Source organism: Pelodiscus sinensis, chromosome 4, assembly GCF_052426305.1.
Source record: "Pelodiscus sinensis isolate ZL-2025 chromosome 4, ASM5242630v1, whole genome shotgun sequence".
Lineage (NCBI taxonomy): Eukaryota > Metazoa > Chordata > Testudines > Trionychidae > Pelodiscus > Pelodiscus sinensis.
Genome location: NC_143055.1, coordinates 136,336,880 through 136,356,567, shown reverse-complemented (window position 1 = coordinate 136,356,567; position 19,688 = coordinate 136,336,880). Strand labels below are relative to the sequence as shown.

The 19,688-nt window shown below is 59.1% G+C and overlaps 1 protein-coding gene and 1 long non-coding RNA gene across 5 annotated transcripts in view; both read left to right on the top strand.

Moving 5' to 3' along the window:
• The first annotated feature begins 1,928 nt into the window (after nt 1–1,928).
• On the top strand, nt 1,929–4,913 carry LOC142829507 (uncharacterized). Its single transcript, XR_012903925.2, has 3 exons — nt 1,929–2,350; nt 2,434–2,606; nt 4,021–4,913. It is a non-coding gene; the product is annotated as an uncharacterized LOC142829507 (long non-coding RNA).
• An 8,816-nt stretch (nt 4,914–13,729) lies between these two features.
• TNKS (tankyrase) overlaps nt 13,730–19,688 on the top strand; it is a 127,259-nt gene continuing 121,300 nt past the window's right edge. Inside the window, exon 1 of one of the 4 annotated variants that reach the window (XM_089778193.1) lies at nt 13,730–14,190. In XM_089778193.1, the coding sequence (XP_089634319.1) occupies nt 13,770–14,190 (421 nt within the window). In that variant the 5' untranslated portion in view covers nt 13,730–13,769. The remainder of the gene's footprint in view (nt 14,191–19,688) is intronic. The other 3 variants (XM_075929204.2, XM_075929203.2, XM_075929205.2) reach the window with 3 other exon arrangements.

Below are 19,688 nucleotides of genomic sequence, written 5' to 3'. Positions count from 1 at the left end.
CGGACTCGGGAGGAGAAACTGGGCGGGCGGGGCCGGGCTCGGGAGGGGAAGCGGGGCGGGCGGTGCCGGACTCGGGAGGAGAAACGGGCGGGCGGGGCCGGGCTGGGAGGGGAAGGGGCGCGGGCGGGGCCGGGCTCTGGAGGGGACGCGGGGCGGGCGGGGCCGGGCTCTGGAGGGGAAGGGGCGCGGGCGGGGCCGGGCTCTGGAGGGGAAGGGGCGCGGGCGGGGCCGGACTCTGGAGGGGACGCGGGGCGGGCGGGGCCGGGCTCTGGAGGGGAAGGGGCGCGGGCGGGGCCGGACTCGGGAGGAGACGCGGGGCGGGCGGGGCCGGGCTCTGGAGGGGAAGGGGCGCGGGCGGGGCCGGACTCTGGAGGGGACGCGGGGCGGGCGGGGCCGGGCTCTGGAGGGGAAGCGGGGCGGGCGGGGCCTGGCTGGGAGGGGAAGGGGGGCGGGCGGGGCCGGACTCGGGAGGAGAAAGGGGGCGGGCGGGGCCGGGCTCTGGAGGAGGAACTGGGCGGGCGGGGCCGGGCTGGGAGGGGAAGCGGGCGGGCGGGGCGGGGGAGGAGAAACTGGGCGGGCGGGGCTGGGAGGGGAAGGGGCGCGGGCGGGGCCTCGCTCGGGAGGAGACGCGGGGCGGGCGGGGCCGGGCTGGGAGGGGAAGGGGCGCGGGCGGGGCCGGACTCTGGAGGGGAAGCGGGGCGGGCGGGGCCGGCCTCGGGAGGAGAAAGGGGGCGGGCGAGGCCGGGCTGGGAGGGGAAGGGGCGCGGGCGGGGCCGGGCTGGGATGGGAAGGGGCGCGGGCGGGGCCGGACTCTGGAGGGGAAGGGGCGCGGGCGGGGCCGGGCTCTGGAGGGGAAGGGGCGCGGGCGGGGCCAAGCTGGGAGGAGGAACTGGGCGGGGCGGGGCGGGCGGGGCTGGGAGGGGAAGGGGCGCGGGCGGGGCCGGACTCTGGAGGGGACGCGGGGCGGGCGGGGCCGGGCTGGGAGGGGAAAGGGGGCGGGCGGGGCCGGACTCGGGAGGGGACGCGGGGCGGGCGGGGCCGGCTGGGAGGGGAAGGGGGCGGGCGGGGCCGGGCTGGGAGGGGAAGGGGCGCGGGCGGGGCCTCGCTCGGGATGGGAAAGGGGGCGGGCGGGGCCGGACTCTGGAGGGGACGCGGGGCGGGCGGGGCCGGGCTCTGGAGGGGAAGGGGCGCGGGCGGGGCCGGGCTCTGGAGGGGAAGGGGCGCGGGCGGGGCCGGACTCTGGAGGGGACGCGGGGCGGGCGGGGCCGGGCTCTGGAGGGGAAGGGGCGCGGGCGGGGCCGGACTCTGGAGGAGAAACGGGGCGGGCGGGGCCGGGCTCGCTTGCAGAAGCTGGGCGGGCGGGGCCGGGCTGGGAGGGAAAGGGGGAGGGCGGGGCCGGACTCTGGAGGGGAAGCTGGGCGGAGAGGGCCGGACTCGGGAGGAGAAAGGGGGCGGGCGGGGCCGGGCTGGGAGGGGAAGGGGCGCGGGCGGGGCCGGGCTCTGGAGGGGAAGGGGCGCGGGCGGGGCCGGGCTGGGAGGGGAAGGGGCGCGGGCGGGGCCGGGCTCTGGAGGGGAAGGGGCGCGGGGGGGCGGGGCGGGCGGGGCCGGGCTGGGAGGGGAAGGGGCGCGGGCGGGGCCGGACTCTGGAGGGGAAGCGGGGCGGGCGGGGCCGGACTCTGGAGGGGAAGGGGCGCGGGCGGGGCCGGGCTCTGGAGGGGAAGGGGCGCGGGCGGGGCCGGGCTGGGAGGGGAAGGGGCGCGGGCGGGGCCGGGCTGGGAGGGGAAGGGGCGCGGGCGGGGCCGGACTCTGGAGGGGACGCGGGGCGGGCGGGGCCGGGCTGGGAGGGGAAGGGGCGCGGGCGGGGCCGGGCTCTGGAGGGGACGCGGGGCGGGCGGGGCCGGGCTGGGAGGGGAAGGGGCGCGGGCGGGGCCGGGCTGGGAGGGGAAGGGGCGCGGGGGGGCCGGGCTGCACGGAGGGCAGCAAGGGGGCTTGTCCGGCTCCCGAGGCTCTAGCGCTGTTTCTTAGACAGGGGGTTTGGGTTTCTGAGTCCCAGAAATGCTGGAACCTCGCCCCTCAGCATGGGCAGAGGGAGACACGCCCGCTTGCCAGGGCTGCCCTTTCATGGCCAGTCCTTTCTCCAGCCTTATTGCAGGGCTGTGCAGAGACCTAAGGCTGGGATAAGGGGCCTGTCAGGAAGGGACAGTCCTAGCGAGCGGCTCTAGAGCCGGCTCAGCCTTTTAGAGAAGGGCCAGGCTGCCAGAGAAGAGTCAGACCATTACTTGCTCTTTGGGCCCTGGACAGCTACAGAAGGAAAGAACCAGCCACTGCTTGTGAGAGCCGACAAGCCTCTGTGAGGATGGATTAATCTGCAGTCACTAGCCACCTCTGCAGAGATCCTCTCTCATTGGCTGCTGCATTTCTTCATCTTTCCAGAGGAGGCATGGAGGAGTGATCACCTTTGGCAATCGAATCCTGTGCAGTGAGGCAGTGGACCAAGGCCAGTCTGGTCAGAACTCCTTGACAGCTGAGAGAAGAAAGAAGAAAAGCATGCTGTGTCCCCGTGGGGCTTGTGTCTCTGAACACACAGCCTGGGTGGCTGCACTGAGGTAGGGATTGGCCAGCTCCCGTTTGGATGAAGAAAGGCAGCAGGCAACGGCCAGGAGCACCAGTTTTATGCGACACTAGCATATCACCAGTTGTACCCACTGCTGTGCTTGCCTTGTTCCAGCCCTGCTCCTCAATTTAGTCCCTGACTCTGGTTCCTGGTTCCAGCTCTGACCCTTAGTACGGTTGCTGCTCTGACCACTAGGCATGAATGTCCACCCCAGTCCTGTCACTTAGAACTTCATCCTTTCTTGTACTAAGAGATCAAAGGTCCAGCTGGATTTGAAAGTCAAGTCACTGAAGCCAGCTGAAAGCAATGGGAGTTAGACACCTCAATACTTTTGTGGTTCTGTCAGGTGGCCATACATGAGGCCAGCCTTATAGATGTCTGGAGAGACTGGTAGAAAAGACAAAGAATTCATTTAATCTTTTAGCCTGAACAGCTACTAAAGCAAATAATTGTTTGTTGTTGACCGGGATCTGCTTGAAGGGAAAGGTGACTGTTTACACTAATGTGGTCACCACTTTTACAAACCTGAGATAAGTCTTGTCCAAAGTATGCATTGTGAGGTATCACTGGTAAAGTGTTATTACACTGCCATGTGTTATTAGCTAGTTATAAGGTGGGTAGCAACAGTGCGTGTGGAGTGATAAAATGTTACTGTGTGTCTGGAACACCAACATGCTGAGATACGCCCACAGCTTCTCTCTTTAGGAGAAGCAAAGGGACTGTAAACAAGAACCATCGCGTGTCAGGCCTGCAGACACCCCAAATGGTATATAGAAGGCACATGGATGGGGAGGGGAAAAGGGAGCAGTTGCCTCCGGGCCTAGCAATTCAAAAGGGCCCTGTGCTTGCAGCCGGAGCCCCAAGCCCTTCAAATCACTGCCCGAGCACTGAGCAGTGCTCTCTGGGCAGCTCTTGGGACTAGCTGGGGGGTGGGAGAAACCCCTTCATTGCACTCCAGGCAGTGCTGAGGGCTGGCCGCACCCAGCCCCGCCCCTTCTGCCTGAGGCCACACCCCCTTCCCCGAGTGCAGAGCTGCCAACACACACCCTTTGCCCAGGGCCTGGCAGGCAGGTCTGTCAGCCCCCCGGTACATATCCAGTAGATGCAAGAAAACAATTGCCATGAACAAAGGCCTGATGGCACTGCCAGTAGGGCCTTTTCCTGCTAAAAAAGGTCAAGGGAGGGAGAACAAAGGCTCCTCTTTCCTAGCCCATGTCTGGACTGGGGAATGCTGCTGGGAAATTTGGAACAAAAGAACCGAGGTCCCCAAAACTATGCGGGCAACCCAAAGAGACTTCCTAGGAAACTAGCAGATGTAGCTTCTGTGCTGTTGTTGCAAACTCTAATTCACCTGCAGCATTTTTCACCTGTTCTAGCTGCTGACCAACTTTTCTTTCTTTTGTTAGTTTACCAAGGCTATTGGCTGTCATGTCAGCATTGTCTGTGCTGGAAGGTCCTGAACATTCACAGACCTGGAGTAAGTTACTGGCTCTTTGCGGCTGGAAGAACCTCATGGCTGGTTCTCTGTCTCTCCAACCTAGCTCCCGCTCACACAGAGATGCTGTTGCCAAGCAACAAACCTCTCTCACCTGCTGTGTAGCACAGGCACCCACAGGCAGAGACACAGGGAGGTGTGTTACATGCACGCTATGCCCAGACCACTCATGTTGTGTTTAGTTGGTAATAAACAAAGGGAAGCTTGTAGGTAGTGTAGGGAGAGTGCAGGTTTCTCTCACTTACTGGAGCCACTATCTCCAGTACACTATTTGTTCTGGCTGTGATAGTGCAGCATCCCTTTGTGCCCTCTGATCAGCCCTGTCCTGCTGTGTCATTCACATGGCTGATGGTGCCACAGCATGTCAGGGTTAAGCAGCACCATGCAACGCGATCCGATGTATGCAGCATGACAGGAAGTGACACCTGAGTGTCGGAGGAAGAGAGGTTCATCACTGACTCTATTATTGTCGTGGCTACTGCAAGCTGAGTGAAGCCAATGAGCAGAACCCGAATGGACAGGCACCTGTATCTCATTAGCACCACTGTTAAAAGGAGACTCTTGGAGAATCCAGGACTTTTTTTGGTGGTGGTTCTCTTTTTTTAACACTGTATTCTTTGAAATGCTATTCAACACATCTTAAAACAAACTGAATCGGCATATACTTTCAGGTCAGCAGGACCCGTTATGGTCAGACATAACACAAATGTTTTTTTAAATAAAATTCAAGAAAAATAGTTTTGAACTAAAAAAAAGAACAAACATTTCAGATTTAAAATGCCAAAATAAAAACGTTTTGAATTATTCCAATGTAATTTTTTTACTTATTTTGCTGCAACAATCCAGCAAAACTGACAAATTCCTGACATGCCACCAACTGCCTTTTCCAGTGCAAAAATGTCTAAAAAATGTTGCCCAGCACTAAACACAGCCCAGCTAAAAACATGTACCCTATACCTCTTCTCAATGTGACTGCCTTCATCTTCCAGCCCCTGCATCTCATTATACCTCCTTCTGCCAGATCAGAGAACCCTCTACGCCTCTTTCTGGTGCCTTTGCTACCTTCCAGTGAATAAACTACTTATGTGTTTTAAGTATCTCAATGTAATGCAGGTTTCCCAGATCTCTGATCATTCTTGTGACTCTTTATTGAACACATTCCAATCTTTTAACACCCATTTTAAATTACTGACTGTTATGGGCTCACTAATGCCATATACACAAAGGTCATTCTACACAAATATGAAAAAATCCTTAAGAATTATTCTTGGGATCCTGAAAATTTTCCCATTTGGGTTAAAATACTTTAGGTACATAAAAATGTGGGATCTGTGTGACATAAAGTCATATTACAAAGAGCTATTTACTGTTGTTAAGGTGAATAGCAATAGTTATGAACACAAGCAGTATTGTTGCCTATATCAATATTTTCCTCCAAGAGCAACAAATTTTGATTTTCAGTGTCAGGAACAAGTAAACACAGTCTGCATTGTTACATACATTCTGAACAGATCTGGAAATCTCTCCCATAAATCTCACCTTTTATAAGCATAACTAGCATTTTCCTTTTATATTAACTTTCTAATGTCACCAGAATCTTTATGGAGAATTACACAACATAATTTTGGTGGGAGATCTATTCAGATTTATAGCTGCAATCAAGTACTACAGCTGAACAAATCTGTAACAAATTAAGGTTTTACTAATCAGCACCCCTGTTGTCCTGTGTGATTTCAGCTCCACATCCAAGTCTTCATTAATTGCTTGTAGTCTGAGGTGATATTTTCCTTCAACTAGGACTGCATAAAGGAGAGAATAAAATCAGGTTAGATGTTGTCTGCAATTATTTCTAAGTGCTAGCTGCTGGTTTTTACATCCGTTGCATGAAAAGGTAAGAGGTTAGTGAATTAAGTGGGCTGGAATTGTCCCATACTTAGCTTTTGACATGAAAATGCAGTGTTAAAGGCAAGGGTCCCACTTAATTAGCACCAGTCCTATAACTGACAGGTGCTTTTTTTTTCTGTTATAAAATACCTGGTTCCTGTTATTTCTAATCCAGCTCACCAGCTGAGAAAGTAGGTTTTGCCCATGAAAGCTCATGCTACTATAGTCTTTTGTTAGTCTCTAGGACACATCTACACAGCAGGGCTAAAGCTGATATAAGATGAGCTACTACATCAATTGCGCAGCTGAAGTTGAAATAGCTTATTTCAGCTTCTGGTGCTGTCTACGCAGCAGGAAGCTGAAGGAAGAACATTCTTCCCTCAACTTCCCTTACTCCTCATGAAATGAGGGTTGTAGGAGTTGGAGTAAGAAGTCCTGTAGCTTGCCATTATTTCAACATTATGTCAAAATAACTGCTTGCCGTGTAGACTCACTCTATGTTATTTCAAGATAACATCAGTTATTCCAAAATAACGCTGCTGTGTAAACATAACTTGCAAGTGTAGACATAGCTTTAGGCTATTTCGAAATAAGCTTATTCCTCTTCACAAGCAGGAGTTATAATTTTGAAATAAGCCCATTATTTCGAAATAACAGGCTTGATAGTGTGGACGCTCACCTTGTTGTTTTGAAATAAAATGGAAGCTAAAGCTAGACACATTCAAGTAGAAATATGGCCCAAATGGTTAACAACTGAGGGTGATTAACCAGAACAGCTTCCTGAGCATTGTGGTGGATTCTCCAATCAGGGCTCAGTGTCTTTCCAGAGGATCAGCTGTATCTCTCAGGGAAGTTATGGTGCCACAGACCTGGTCCCACTCTCAGCACTGCCCACTGCCTCTTAAAAACATGAGGCTTAATGGTTATTTCAAAAGAAGGGGTTTATTTCAAAATACCCGTGTCTACACAGCGTTTTTAATCTCAAAATAGGGTATTTCAAAAAAGCAGCCGGATGCAATTACGCAAATGAAATGCGGGAGATTCAAATCCCTGCGTCATTTACATTCCTCTCTCGAAAGAGGAATGCAGCGTAGACATACCCTGTGAAAACAGCGAGGAGTCCTGTGTCACCTTAAAGACTAACAGATTTATTTGAATGCGAGCTTTTGTGGGTCAAAATCACTTCATGAGATCCATGCAGCTGACAAAGTGGTTTTGACCCACGAAAGCCTGTGCTCAAATAAGCCTGTTAGTCTTTAAGGTGCCACAGGACTCTTCGCTGTGATGTTATGAGGGGCAATCGAGATCAACGCGGGCTACGTCACCACTTCTCTGCAGCTCAACATGCTTGCCTGCTGTAGCTCTCAACTTGGGCTCTACACCAAGCTAAGGATCGTGCAGGTCAACTCCTGAATGTCTGTGTAGCTACAGCTCTAGTCCAACGGCTCTGACAACGGCAAGGTAACAGCAGAGATGGGGCCACATGTGCAAGGAAGAGCAGAGGTGAGTGTGCAAGACAGCAGCAGAGGTAGGGCCAGGAGTGCAACGGGGAGCAGAAGCTGGGGCGAGTGTGCAAGGCAGCTGGAGAGATGGGACCCAACGTTTAAGAGAGAACTGGGGTGAGTGTGCATGGCAGCCGCAGAGATGGGGCCCAGCGTGTAAGGGGGGGCAGGGTGAGGGCGCAAGGCAGCTGGAGAGATGGGACCCAACGTTTAAGAGGGAACGGGGGCGAGTGTGCAAGGCAGCTGCAGAGATGGGGCCCACCGTGCAAGGAGGCACGGGGGTGAGTGTGCAAGGCAGCCGCGGAGAGGGGTCCAGCGTGCAAGGGGCACGGGGCGAGTGTGCAAGGCAGCCGCAGAGAAGGGCCCAGCGTGCAAGGGGGCACGGGGCGAGTGTGCACGGCAGCCGCAGAGAAGGGCCCAGCGTGCAAGGGGGCACGGGGCGAGTGTGCACGGCAGCCGCAGAGAGGGGCCCAGCGTGCAAGGGGGCACGGGGCGAGTGTGCAAGGCAGCCGCAGAGAGGGGCCCAGCGTGCAAGGGGGCACGGGGCGAGTGTGCAAGGCAGCCGCAGAGAGGGGCCCAGCGTGCAAGGGGGCACGGGGCGAGTGTGCAAGGCAGCCGCAGAGAGGGGCCCAGCGTGCAGGGGGGCACGGGGCGAGTGTGCAAGGCAGCCGCAGAGAGGGGCCCAGCGTGCAGGGGGGCACGGGGCGAGTGTGCAAGGCAGCCGCGGAGAGGGGCCCAGCGTGCAGGGGGGCACGGGGCGAGTGTGCAAGGCAGCCGCGGAGAGGGGCCCAGCGTGCAGGGGGGCACGGGGCGAGTGTGCAAGGCAGCCGCGGAGAGGGGCCCAGCGTGCAGGGGGGCACGGGGCGAGTGTGCAAGGCAGCCGCGGAGAGGGGCCCAGCGTGCAAGGGGGCACGGGGCGAGTGTGCAAGGCAGCCGCAGAGAGGGGCCCAGCGTGCAAGGGGGCACGGGGCGAGTGTGCAAGGCAGCCGCAGAGAGGGGCCCAGCGTGCAGGGGGGCACGGGGCGAGTGTGCAAGGCAGCCGCAGAGAGGGGCCCAGCGTGCAGGGGGGCACGGGGCGAGTGTGCAAGGCAGCCGCAGAGAGGGGCCCAGCGTGCAGGGGGGCACGGGGCGAGTGTGCAAGGCAGCCGCAGAGAGGGGCCCAGCGTGCAGGGGGGCACGGGGCGAGTGTGCAAGGCAGCCGCAGAGAGGGGCCCAGCGTGCAAGGGGGCACGGGGCGAGTGTGCAAGGCAGCCGCGGAGAGGGGCCCAGCGTGCAAGGGGGCACGGGGCGAGTGTGCAAGGCAGCCGCGGAGAGGGGCCCAGCGTGCAGGGGGGCACGGGGCGAGTGTGCAAGGCAGCCGCGGAGAGGGGCCCAGCGTGCAGGGGGGCACGGGGCGAGTGTGCAAGGCAGCCGCGGAGAGGGGCCCAGCGTGCAAGGGGGCACGGGGCGAGTGTGCAAGGCAGCCGCGGAGAGGGGCCCAGCGTGCAAGGGGGCACGGGGCGAGTGTGCAAGGCAGCCGCGGAGAGGGGCCCAGCGTGCAGGGGGGCACGGGGCGAGTGTGCAAGGCAGCCGCGGAGAGGGGCCCAGCGTGCAGGGGGGCACGGGGCGAGTGTGCAAGGCAGCCGCAGACAGGGGCCCAGCGTGCAAGGGGGCACGGGGCGAGTGTGCAAGGCAGCCGCAGAGAGGGGCCCAGCGTGCAAGGGGGCACGGGGCGAGTGTGCAAGGCAGCCGCAGAGAGGGGCCCAGCGTGCAGGGGGGCACGGGGCGAGTGTGCAAGGCAGCCGCGGAGAGGGGCCCAGCGTGCAGGGGGGCACGGGGCGAGTGTGCAAGGCAGCCGCGGAGAGGGGCCCAGCGTGCAAGGGGGCACGGGGCGAGTGTGCAAGGCAGCCGCGGAGAGGGGCCCAGCGTGCAGGGGGGCACGGGGCGAGTGTGCAAGGCAGCCGCGGAGAGGGGCCCAGCGTGCAGGGGGGCACGGGGCGAGTGTGCAAGGCAGCCGCGGAGAGGGGCCCAGCGTGCAGGGGGGCACGGGGCGAGTGTGCAAGGCAGCCGCAGAGAGGGGCCCAGCGTGCAAGGGGGCACGGGGCGAGTGTGCAAGGCAGCCGCAGAGAGGGGCCCAGCGTGCAAGGGGGCACGGGGCGAGTGTGCAAGGCAGCCGCAGAGAGGGGCCCAGCGTGCAGGGGGGCACGGGGCGAGTGTGCAAGGCAGCCGCAGAGAGGGGCCCAGCGTGCAAGGGGGCACGGGGCGAGTGTGCAAGGCAGCCGCAGAGAGGGGCCCAGCGTGCAAGGGGGCACGGGGCGAGTGTGCAAGGCAGCCGCAGAGAGGGGCCCAGCGTGCAAGGGGGCACGGGGCGAGTGTGCAAGGCAGCCGCAGAGAGGGGCCCAGCGTGCAGGGGGGCACGGGGCGAGTGTGCAAGGCAGCCGCAGAGAGGGGCCCAGCGTGCAAGGGGGCACGGGGCGAGTGTGCAAGGCAGCCGCAGAGAGGGGCCCAGCGTGCAAGGGGGCACGGGGCGAGTGTGCAAGGCAGCCGCAGAGAGGGGCCCAGCGTGCAGGGGGGCACGGGGCGAGTGTGCAAGGCAGCCGCAGAGAGGGGCCCAGCGTGCAAGGGGGCACGGGGCGAGTGTGCAAGGCAGCCGCGGAGAGGGGCCCAGCGTGCAGGGGGGCACGGGGCGAGTGTGCAAGGCAGCCACGGAGAGGGGCCCAGCGTGCAAGGGGGCACGGGGCGAGTGTGCAAGGCAGCCACGGAGAGGGGCCCAGCGTGCAAGGGGGCACGGGGCGAGTGTGCAAGGCAGCCGCAGAGAGGGGCCCAGCGTGCAGGGGGCACGGGGCGAGTGTGCAAGGCAGCCGCAGAGAGGGGCCCAGCGTGCAAGGGGGCACGGGGCGAGTGTGCAAGGCAGCCGCAGAGAGGGGCCCAGCGTGCAGGGGGGCACGGGGCGAGTGTGCAAGGCAGCCGCAGAGAGGGGCCCAGCGTGCAAGGGGGCACGGGGCGAGTGTGCAAGGCAGCCGCGGAGAGGGGCCCAGCGTGCAGGGGGGCACGGGGCGAGTGTGCAAGGCAGCCGCGGAGAGGGGCCCAGCGTGCAAGGGGGCACGGGGCGAGTGTGCAAGGCAGCCGCGGAGAGGGGCCCAGCGTGCAGGGGGGCACGGGGCGAGTGTGCAAGGCAGCCGCGGAGAGGGGCCCAGCGTGCAGGGGGGCACGGGGCGAGTGTGCAAGGCAGCCGCGGAGAGGGGCCCAGCGTGCAGGGGGGCACGGGGCGAGTGTGCAAGGCAGCCGCGGAGAGGGGCCCAGCGTGCAGGGGGGCACGGGGCGAGTGTGCAAGGCAGCCGCGGAGAGGGGCCCAGCGTGCAAGGGGGCACGGGGCGAGTGTGCAAGGCAGCCGCGGAGAGGGGCCCAGCGTGCAAGGGGGGCACGGGGCGAGTGTGCAAGGCAGCCGCAGAGAGGGGCCCAGCGTGCAAGGGGGCACGGGGCGAGTGTGCAAGGCAGCCGCGGAGAGGGGCCCAGCGTGCAGGGGGGCACGGGGCGAGTGTGCAAGGCAGCCGCGGAGAGGGGCCCAGCGTGCAGGGGGGCACGGGGCGAGTGTGCAAGGCAGCCGCAGAGAGGGGCCCAGCGTGCAGGGGGGCACGGGGCGAGTGTGCAAGGCAGCCGCGGAGAGGGGCCCAGCGTGCAAGGGGGCACGGGGCGAGTGTGCAAGGCAGCCGCAGAGAGGGGCCCAGCGTGCAGGGGGGCACGGGGCGAGTGTGCAAGGCAGCCGCAGAGAGGGGCCCAGCGTGCAAGGGGGCACGGGGCGAGTGTGCAAGGCAGCCGCGGAGAGGGGCCCAGCGTGCAGGGGGGCACGGGGCGAGTGTGCAAGGCAGCCGCGGAGAGGGGCCCAGCGTGCAAGGGGGCACGGGGCGAGTGTGCAAGGCAGCCGCGGAGAGGGGCCCAGCGTGCAAGGGGGCACGGGGCGAGTGTGCAAGGCAGCCGCGGAGAGGGGCCCAGCGTGCAAGGGGGCACGGGGCGAGTGTGCAAGGCAGCCGCAGAGAGGGGCCCAGCGTGCAGGGGGGCACGGGGCGAGTGTGCAAGGCAGCCGCAGAGAGGGGCCCAGCGTGCAAGGGGGCACGGGGCGAGTGTGCAAGGCAGCTGCGGAGAGGGGCCCAGCGTGCAGGGGGGCACGGGGCGAGTGTGCAAGGCAGCCGCGGAGAGGGGCCCAGCGTGCAAGGGGGCACGGGGCGAGTGTGCAAGGCAGCCGCGGAGAGGGGCCCAGCGTGCAAGGGGGCACGGGGCGAGTGTGCAAGGCAGCCGCGGAGAGGGGCCCAGCGTGCAGGGGGGCACGGGGCGAGTGTGCAAGGCAGCCGCGGAGAGGGGCCCAGCGTGCAAGGGGGCACGGGGCGAGTGTGCAAGGCAGCCGCGGAGAGGGGCCCAGCGTGCAGGGGGGCACGGGGCGAGTGTGCAAGGCAGCCGCGGAGAGGGGCCCAGCGTGCAAGGGGGCACGGGGCGAGTGTGCAAGGCAGCCGCGGAGAGGGGCCCAGCGTGCAAGGGGGCACGGGGCGAGTGTGCAAGGCAGCCGCGGAGAGGGGCCCAGCGTGCAGGGGGGCACGGGGCGAGTGTGCAAGGCAGCCGCGGAGAGGGGCCCAGCGTGCAAGGGGGCACGGGGCGAGTGTGCAAGGCAGCCGCAGAGAGGGGCCCAGCGTGCAGGGGGGCACGGGGCGAGTGTGCAAGGCAGCCGCAGAGAGGGGCCCAGCGTGCAAGGGGGCACGGGGCGAGTGTGCAAGGCAGCCGCGGAGAGGGGCCCAGCGTGCAAGGGGGCACGGGGCGAGTGTGCAAGGCAGCCGCGGAGAGGGGCCCAGCGTGCAGGGGGGCACGGGGCGAGTGTGCAAGGCAGCCGCGGAGAGGGGCCCAGCGTGCAGGGGGGCACGGGGCGAGTGTGCAAGGCAGCCGCGGAGAGGGGCCCAGCGTGCAAGGGGGCACGGGGCGAGTGTGCAAGGCAGCCGCGGAGAGGGGCCCAGCGTGCAAGGGGGCACGGGGCGAGTGTGCAAGGCAGCCGCGGAGAGGGGCCCAGCGTGCAGGGGGGCACGGGGCGAGTGTGCAAGGCAGCCGCGGAGAGGGGCCCAGCGTGCAGGGGGCACGGGGCGAGTGTGCAAGGCAGCCGCGGAGAGGGGCCCAGCGTGCAGGGGGGCACGGGGCGAGTGTGCAAGGCAGCCGCGGAGAGGGGCCCAGCGTGCAAGGGGGCACGGGGCGAGTGTGCAAGGCAGCCGCAGAGAGGGGCCCAGCGTGCAGGGGGGCACGGGGCGAGTGTGCAAGGCAGCCGCAGAGAGGGGCCCAGCGTGCAAGGGGGCACGGGGCGAGTGTGCAAGGCAGCCGCGGAGAGGGGCCCAGCGTGCAAGGGGGCACGGGGCGAGTGTGCAAGGCAGCCGCGGAGAGGGGCCCAGCGTGCAGGGGGGCACGGGGCGAGTGTGCAAGGCAGCCGCGGAGAGGGGCCCAGCGTGCAGGGGGGCACGGGGCGAGTGTGCAAGGCAGCCGCGGAGAGGGGCCCAGCGTGCAAGGGGGCACGGGGCGAGTGTGCAAGGCAGCCGCGGAGAGGGGCCCAGCGTGCAGGGGGGCACGGGGCGAGTGTGCAAGGCAGCCGCGGAGAGGGGCCCAGCGTGCAGGGGGGCACGGGGCGAGTGTGCAAGGCAGCCGCGGAGAGGGGCCCAGCGTGCAGGGGGGCACGGGGCGAGTGTGCAAGGCAGCCGCGGAGAGGGGCCCAGCGTGCAGGGGGGCACGGGGCGAGTGTGCAAGGCAGCCGCGGAGAGGGGCCCAGCGTGCAAGGGGGCACGGGGCGAGTGTGCAAGGCAGCCGCGGAGAGGGGCCCAGCGTGCAAGGGGGGCACGGGGCGAGTGTGCAAGGCAGCCGCAGAGAGGGGCCCAGCGTGCAAGGGGGCACGGGGCGAGTGTGCACGGCAGCCGCGGAGAGGGGCCCAGCGTGCAGGGGGGCACGGGGCGAGTGTGCAAGGCAGCCGCGGAGAGGGGCCCAGCGTGCAAGGGGGCACGGGGCGAGTGTGCAAGGCAGCCGCAGAGAGGGGCCCAGCGTGCAGGGGGAAGACAGGGCCATGATGGGGGCGGGGCGAAGGCCTCACTCCAGCCGCTCGCGCTGCGCGGACAAGCCCCGCCCCCCGTTGTTCTCTCAGGCCCCCCTTCCCTGCATTCCCACCGCCACAACAACACGCGTCACTTCCGGGCGTCCTGCGCGGCGATTGGACGCGCCGGGGCGGAAGCGGGGGCGGGCGCCGCTCCGTTGCCGCAGTGACGGGCCGGAGTGGAAGATGGCGGCGCCGCGTCGCTCCCAGCACCATCACCCCCCCCCGCCGCCCCCCGCGCCCGCCTCGCCGCCGCGCAGCCCCGGCCTCGCGCCCTGCCCGCAGCGCCACAGCCTGGCCGGGCCCGAGGGCGAGGCCCCGCCGGAGCGCGCGCTGTCCCCGGAGCCGCCGGAGAGCGCGGCCGGGGCCTCCCCCCCGCCCGCCTCCGGCTCCAGCAGCAGCGGCAGCGGCAGCACCTCGGCGGCCTCCTCGGCGGCCTCCAGCCCGGAGCCGGCCGGGCCGGGCGCGGGCAGCGGCGCCTTCCGGGAGCTGCTGGAGGCCTGTCGCAATGGGGACGTGACCCGGGTCAAGCGCCTGGTGGACGCGGGCAACGTGAACGCCAAGGACATGGCGGGGCGGAAATCCACCCCCCTGCACTTCGCCGCGGGTGAGCGCTTCCCACGGCCGGGGCCCGCACGTGCCTGCTCTGCGCGGGGGGCCGGGGAGGCGAGCAGGAGGTTTGGGTCTCCGCTTGACAGAGCCCGCAGCCCTTCACAGAACGGGATTGGTTCGTCCCTGGTTACGTTTTTCCAGCTACTAATTAACTGGGCTACCCCGCTGAAGCTGCTGGATGGGTGTAACTCACTGACCTGTTTAGTGATAATAAGCATTGCACTCCTAGGGTACGTCCAGACAACAGGCTTCTGTCCACAGAGAGCGTCTAGACGACATTCGGTTCTGTCGACAAAGCAAGCTGCTTTGTCAACATGGCAGTGTAGACGCAAAGGACAGTGTAGATGCAATAACGCCTTCTCTCAACAGAACGCTGTCGACAAAAGGCGTTATTCCTCGTAGAATGAGGTTTACCAGCGTCGACAAAACTGCTGAGTTCTGTCGACATTCTGTTGACAGAACTCAGTGGTAGTGTAGACGCGGGTTTAGTTTTGTCGACAAAAGTCCACATTTGTCAGCAAAACCCTGTAGTCTAGACGCACCCTAGAAGTGAGCCCTTACTGCTCTTTGCCTATGCTCTTGCTCAAATTCATCTTGGTGTAAGTGTGAGCTGCTTTCTTTCAGTTGTTGCTGGGAGAGATGTAGCATCTGTGTCCTGTAATCCCTGCTAGTTACGGGAAAGAAGCATTCTGCATACTGTCTGAAGGTGACACCGTATGTCATGTTTCCACACCTAGAGTCCAAAGCCACCAAGTGCTATTCTTGCGTGGTTAACAAGAGTTTCTAGAAAACAAAGTTGCTTTAGTGGTAGAATCTTAATAGTGTCTGCAAGTGAGTGGAGACTCTTCAAACATTCCAGTCCCACCAAATAGAGGCAAAAATTGATAAGCTTAAACTCAGTGAGGTAATGGGGGGGGGGGGGGGAGGGAGAGAAAATATCAAGGAAAACAAAAGCAATGCTCCAGAAATGTTCTTCCTTACTAGTATATAAGAAGTTGATCCACTAATGTGCATATAGTTATGGGAGAAAGTAACTCAGCTGTGTGAAGTGTGGCCATGTAGCAAAGAGTGAGATGCTACTTTAAATAATATACTCCTGGCTAACAAAAATGACACAAAGGGATAAAAACACAAATAAAGAATGGCAATAACAAGAAAATGTGCAAGATGTTCTAAATAAGCCAGAGCCCACTAACTAACGTGTTTTGGCTCGTGTGCAGACTGTAAACTCTCTGCGCATCCTGTATGTCTTTTGTGCGAAGTGATGTACATTGGGGCCTCTGGGCACTACTTTTAAAATGTTTAATAATACAACAACATATACTTAACATGTACACAATGATCAATAGTAAATTTTAAAATATGGTTCAGACCAACCACACTGCAATGATTAGTTTAAAAGCGCTGATTTTTTTTTAAGAGGCACCATCAAAGACTTCTAAGTGTGTCCATTTTTCTCACCCATTGGCATCATTTTGGTTATTCTGGATGGCTGTGTCTACACTCGCGGCTTCTTGTGCAAGTATGGCAGTTCTTGCGCAGGAATACGCAGAGCGTCCACGCGGCCCGCCTGCTCTTGCGCAAGGAAATTTACAGTATGGCATGGTAAAAGAGGGCTTCTTGCGCAAGAGCTATGCTCTTTTTTTAACAGGTGTAAGCCCTCTTGCGCAAGAGGGCAGTGTGGACGCTCGGCCGGGGTTTCTTGCACAAGAAAGCCCTGTGGCTGAAATGGCTATCAGAGCTTTCTTGCCCAAGAGAGTGTCCACACTGCCATGGATGCTCTTGCGCAAAAGCACAGCTGGCGCATGGCAGTGTGGATGTTTTCTTGCGCAAGATGTTCTTGCGCAACAAGTCGCTAGTGTAGACATAGCCGATATGTCTGTTTAAAGCATCCAGCAATGTTTCTCTAGGAAACCCACATCCTTTGTCTTGTCAATTCTCGAGTGTGACTGCTATGGCTCATGAGCTTCTCCTATTAGCTGAATTTATAAAAGCTGTTTATCTTCAAGGAGTATGCAGATAGAGCTTAATTCTAAGGATCCCTGACATGCGGGGCTTACTGTGCAAATGCCTAAAGTTCTACAGATATTTCCATGAGGCTTCAATTAGGTCCTGCTTATTCTAAATTCAAGCTTACAAAAGGTTCACCAGCATCCTTAATACTTACACTCTTGCATTTCATGAGTGAAACACAGTTATCTCTAAAGTTTACAAGCAAAACTTATTCAGCCACTTGGATTGTGAATATGAAAAATATTTTTCTACTTTGAATGAGGGGGAGATGAACAAATGTGAGAGAAGTTGAGACTGTTGCCCTTTAAAACAGTATTAAATATTAAAACATTATAGAAGAACAAGAACTTGCTTGAAGTGTAGGACATGGAGGCTATGTCTACACTGGCAGGTTCTTGCGCAAAAACATCTTGCACAAGGAGTCTTGTACAAGAACATCTTACGCAAAAAAGTCCACATTACCATGTGCTTTTGCGCAAGAGCATCCATGGATGCTCTCTTGCGCAAGAAAGCTTTGATGGCCATTCTAGCCATAGGGCTTTTTTGCGTGAGAAACCCCTGCCGCACATCTACGCTGCCCTCCTTGCACAAGAGCTCTTGTGAAAAAGGGCTTACATTTATTAGAAAAGAGCATAGCTCTTGCGCGAGAATCCTTCTCTTCCCATGCTTTACTCTAAATCTTCTTGCGCAAGAGTGGGTGGGCAGTGTGGACGCTCTGTGGAAGAACAGCCATTCTTGCGCAAGAACCCGCCAGTGTAGACATTAGCTTTACTGCTCCGCATCAAATTTAACTCTGTTCCTGTATCTATAAATTAGGTACCCTTCTTGGTGCCAGGTAACTTGTTGTTCTGATCAGATGACAATAATATCAGGTACTAGTGGATCTCTCCTGTTGAGAAGATGTTAGGATAAACTTTTGTATTAGATGGTCCTGTCTTTGGAAAAGTTTGCAAATGTTAGCAATGCACTAGGGCTATTAGTGTGTAGTCATTTACCCAATTAACTGATAAGTCTGGACTCATTGGTTAACCCTAATGACTACATGCACCCCCTGCTTGCTGCCTCTGTATCATGGGGAGCTGGCTTTCAAGCCAGCTCTGTGCACATGCTGACTTCCACGGAGCTGCCTGTCCCCCTCTCTTCCATGCTGCTGCCTATGTATCGGAGGCAGTGGGGTTGGAGAAGCAGAGGAGAGCTGGTGTTTGTGGGGAGCTGCTCCCCTGCATGTAAATGTGTAACAGCTAAAAAAATTCAACAGTTACATGTTTACGTAAATAAATGTTTGCTAACATTCCTACCATACACAATTGATTACTGATGCCAATTGTGCACTAAGGGTGCGTCTACTTGATGCAGCTCAATTTGTGTAGCTTATTTCAATTGTGTAGCTTATTTCTAAATTGGGAGCGTCTACACAGCACTTATTTCAAAATAGAGCACTCTTCTTCCAACTTTCCTTACTCCTTGTACAATGAGGGTTACAGGAGTCGGAGTAAGAAGTCCTCCAGCTTGACAGTATTTCAACATTATTTTGAAATAACTGACTGCTGTGTAGACGTGGACTAAATTAATTTGAAATAACACTAGTTATTTTGAAATAATATTGCTGTGTCGATGTACCCTAAATGCCCCAATACTAACTATATGAGCTAAATCAGGCAATTGCCATGCTTTTGAATGAACTCGCACAGGAAAATGAGAGAAGCCACTACACTAATAGGTGAACAACATTCACAAAGTGATAACTGTATATCTGACCTGTTGGTTCTCATACCTACACAATGCTTTCAGTAGACTGCCTAGGAGTTTAAATTTTTAACTTTGCTGTACACTAAAAATCATGGATTGAATAGAGATAGAAATGTAGCCGTGTTAGTCTGGTGTAGCTGAAACAAAATACAGGACTATGTAGCACTTTAAAGACTAACAAGATGGTTTATTAGATGATGATTGAATAGAGACACTGGATTTATGGCTTATTACAACAATATATAACCCATTAACTATCTTCCCCACTTTTGTTTCCACTTTGAATGGTCCCTTGAAATACACGTTAATTACCTATGCTTAACAACCTGTTTCTTCTTGGATATCTCTGTTTCCCAGACCTGAAGAAGAGCTCTGTGTAAGCGCCAATGCTTGGCACTGGCTAGGTGTACTGTAGCATTAATGTTGGTATAACTTGTGGTGTTCAGGGGTGTAAATTACGATGAGTTACACTGACACAAACATTGATGGGGACAGTAATATGTCTGCAGGAGAGAGTCTCTGGGTAACTTAGCTACTACTGCTCATTAGGGGCAAATTAATTACTTTGAGGCAAGAGCTCTCTCCTGTCATCATCGAGTGGCACTTCTGCCTTGGTACAATGCCACTGCTGTAAGCTCTCTAGTGTAGACCTAGCCTCTCTCACCAACAGAAATTGGTCAAATAAAAGGTATTACCTCATCCACCATGTCTCTTTAGGACGATGGTGTCCAACCTTTTCTGAAGCAGTAGTCACTATAGTAGCTATAGCTATAAACTGTAGTGACTACTGCTATAGCGAACTAGCCACGCTCAACCGGCCAAATGGCCACATGTAGCTAGTGGCTAACGTGTTGGACACTGCGGTTTTAGGACATAAGCATTTTACAGCTACAAGTCACTTTTCCATTCAAGCCACTAAGTTTAAGACAAACATAAAAGAGAAGTAAACAACTTCCAGCCTTCCCATTTGCTCCAAACTCCAAAACCCAGAGTACAGTGATGTATGAATTTTGATGAAGTTCTTCTCTCACGTCACTTCTTTCTGGCTCTTTGTCTCGTTACCCCCGTTCACCAGTTCACAGTACTGTTTACTGCTCATGTTCAGACATTGCTCCTTTAGCAACAGTACCAAATTGTAATAATTTGATTCTTCTAATTAGTAGTCTTTTAGCTTCAGGTTTTTTAAATAAAAAATATTGATTTTAGGGTTTTTTAACTTTATGAAGTTTTTAGGCTCACATATCTTTCTCTAAGAGAAAGAGAAGAAAAATAGCCTTTAAGAAAAGAATGTTAGGAATCAATGATTGCTTCTTTCTCTCTTGCAAAGATAGCAAAATACATGTGTACCGGCAGTCTCCAAGTTACGCGGATCCGACTTATGTCGGATCCGCAGTTACGAACAGGGATTTTCTCGCCCCGGAGGACTGGAGCGGCGGGACGCCTGGTCCTGCTGCCCGCCTCCTCCGGGGCGAGAAAAGCTGCTCCCCATCTCCCTGGTCTGCTGGGGGAGCCAGCAGACCAGGGAGACGCTGAGCAAAGCCGCGGAGGACCCGGGACAGACCGCGGTGCTGATCTGGAAGCGCCGCGGTCCGGCCCGGGTCCTCCGCCGCTTTGCTCCGTGTCTCCCTGCTCTGCTGGGGGGGGATGCAGCTAGTGCCCCCGCCAGCAGCCTAGGGAGACATGGAGCAAAGCCCGGGGCCTGTGGTAGAGCAGGTGGGGCGCTGCCGGTTG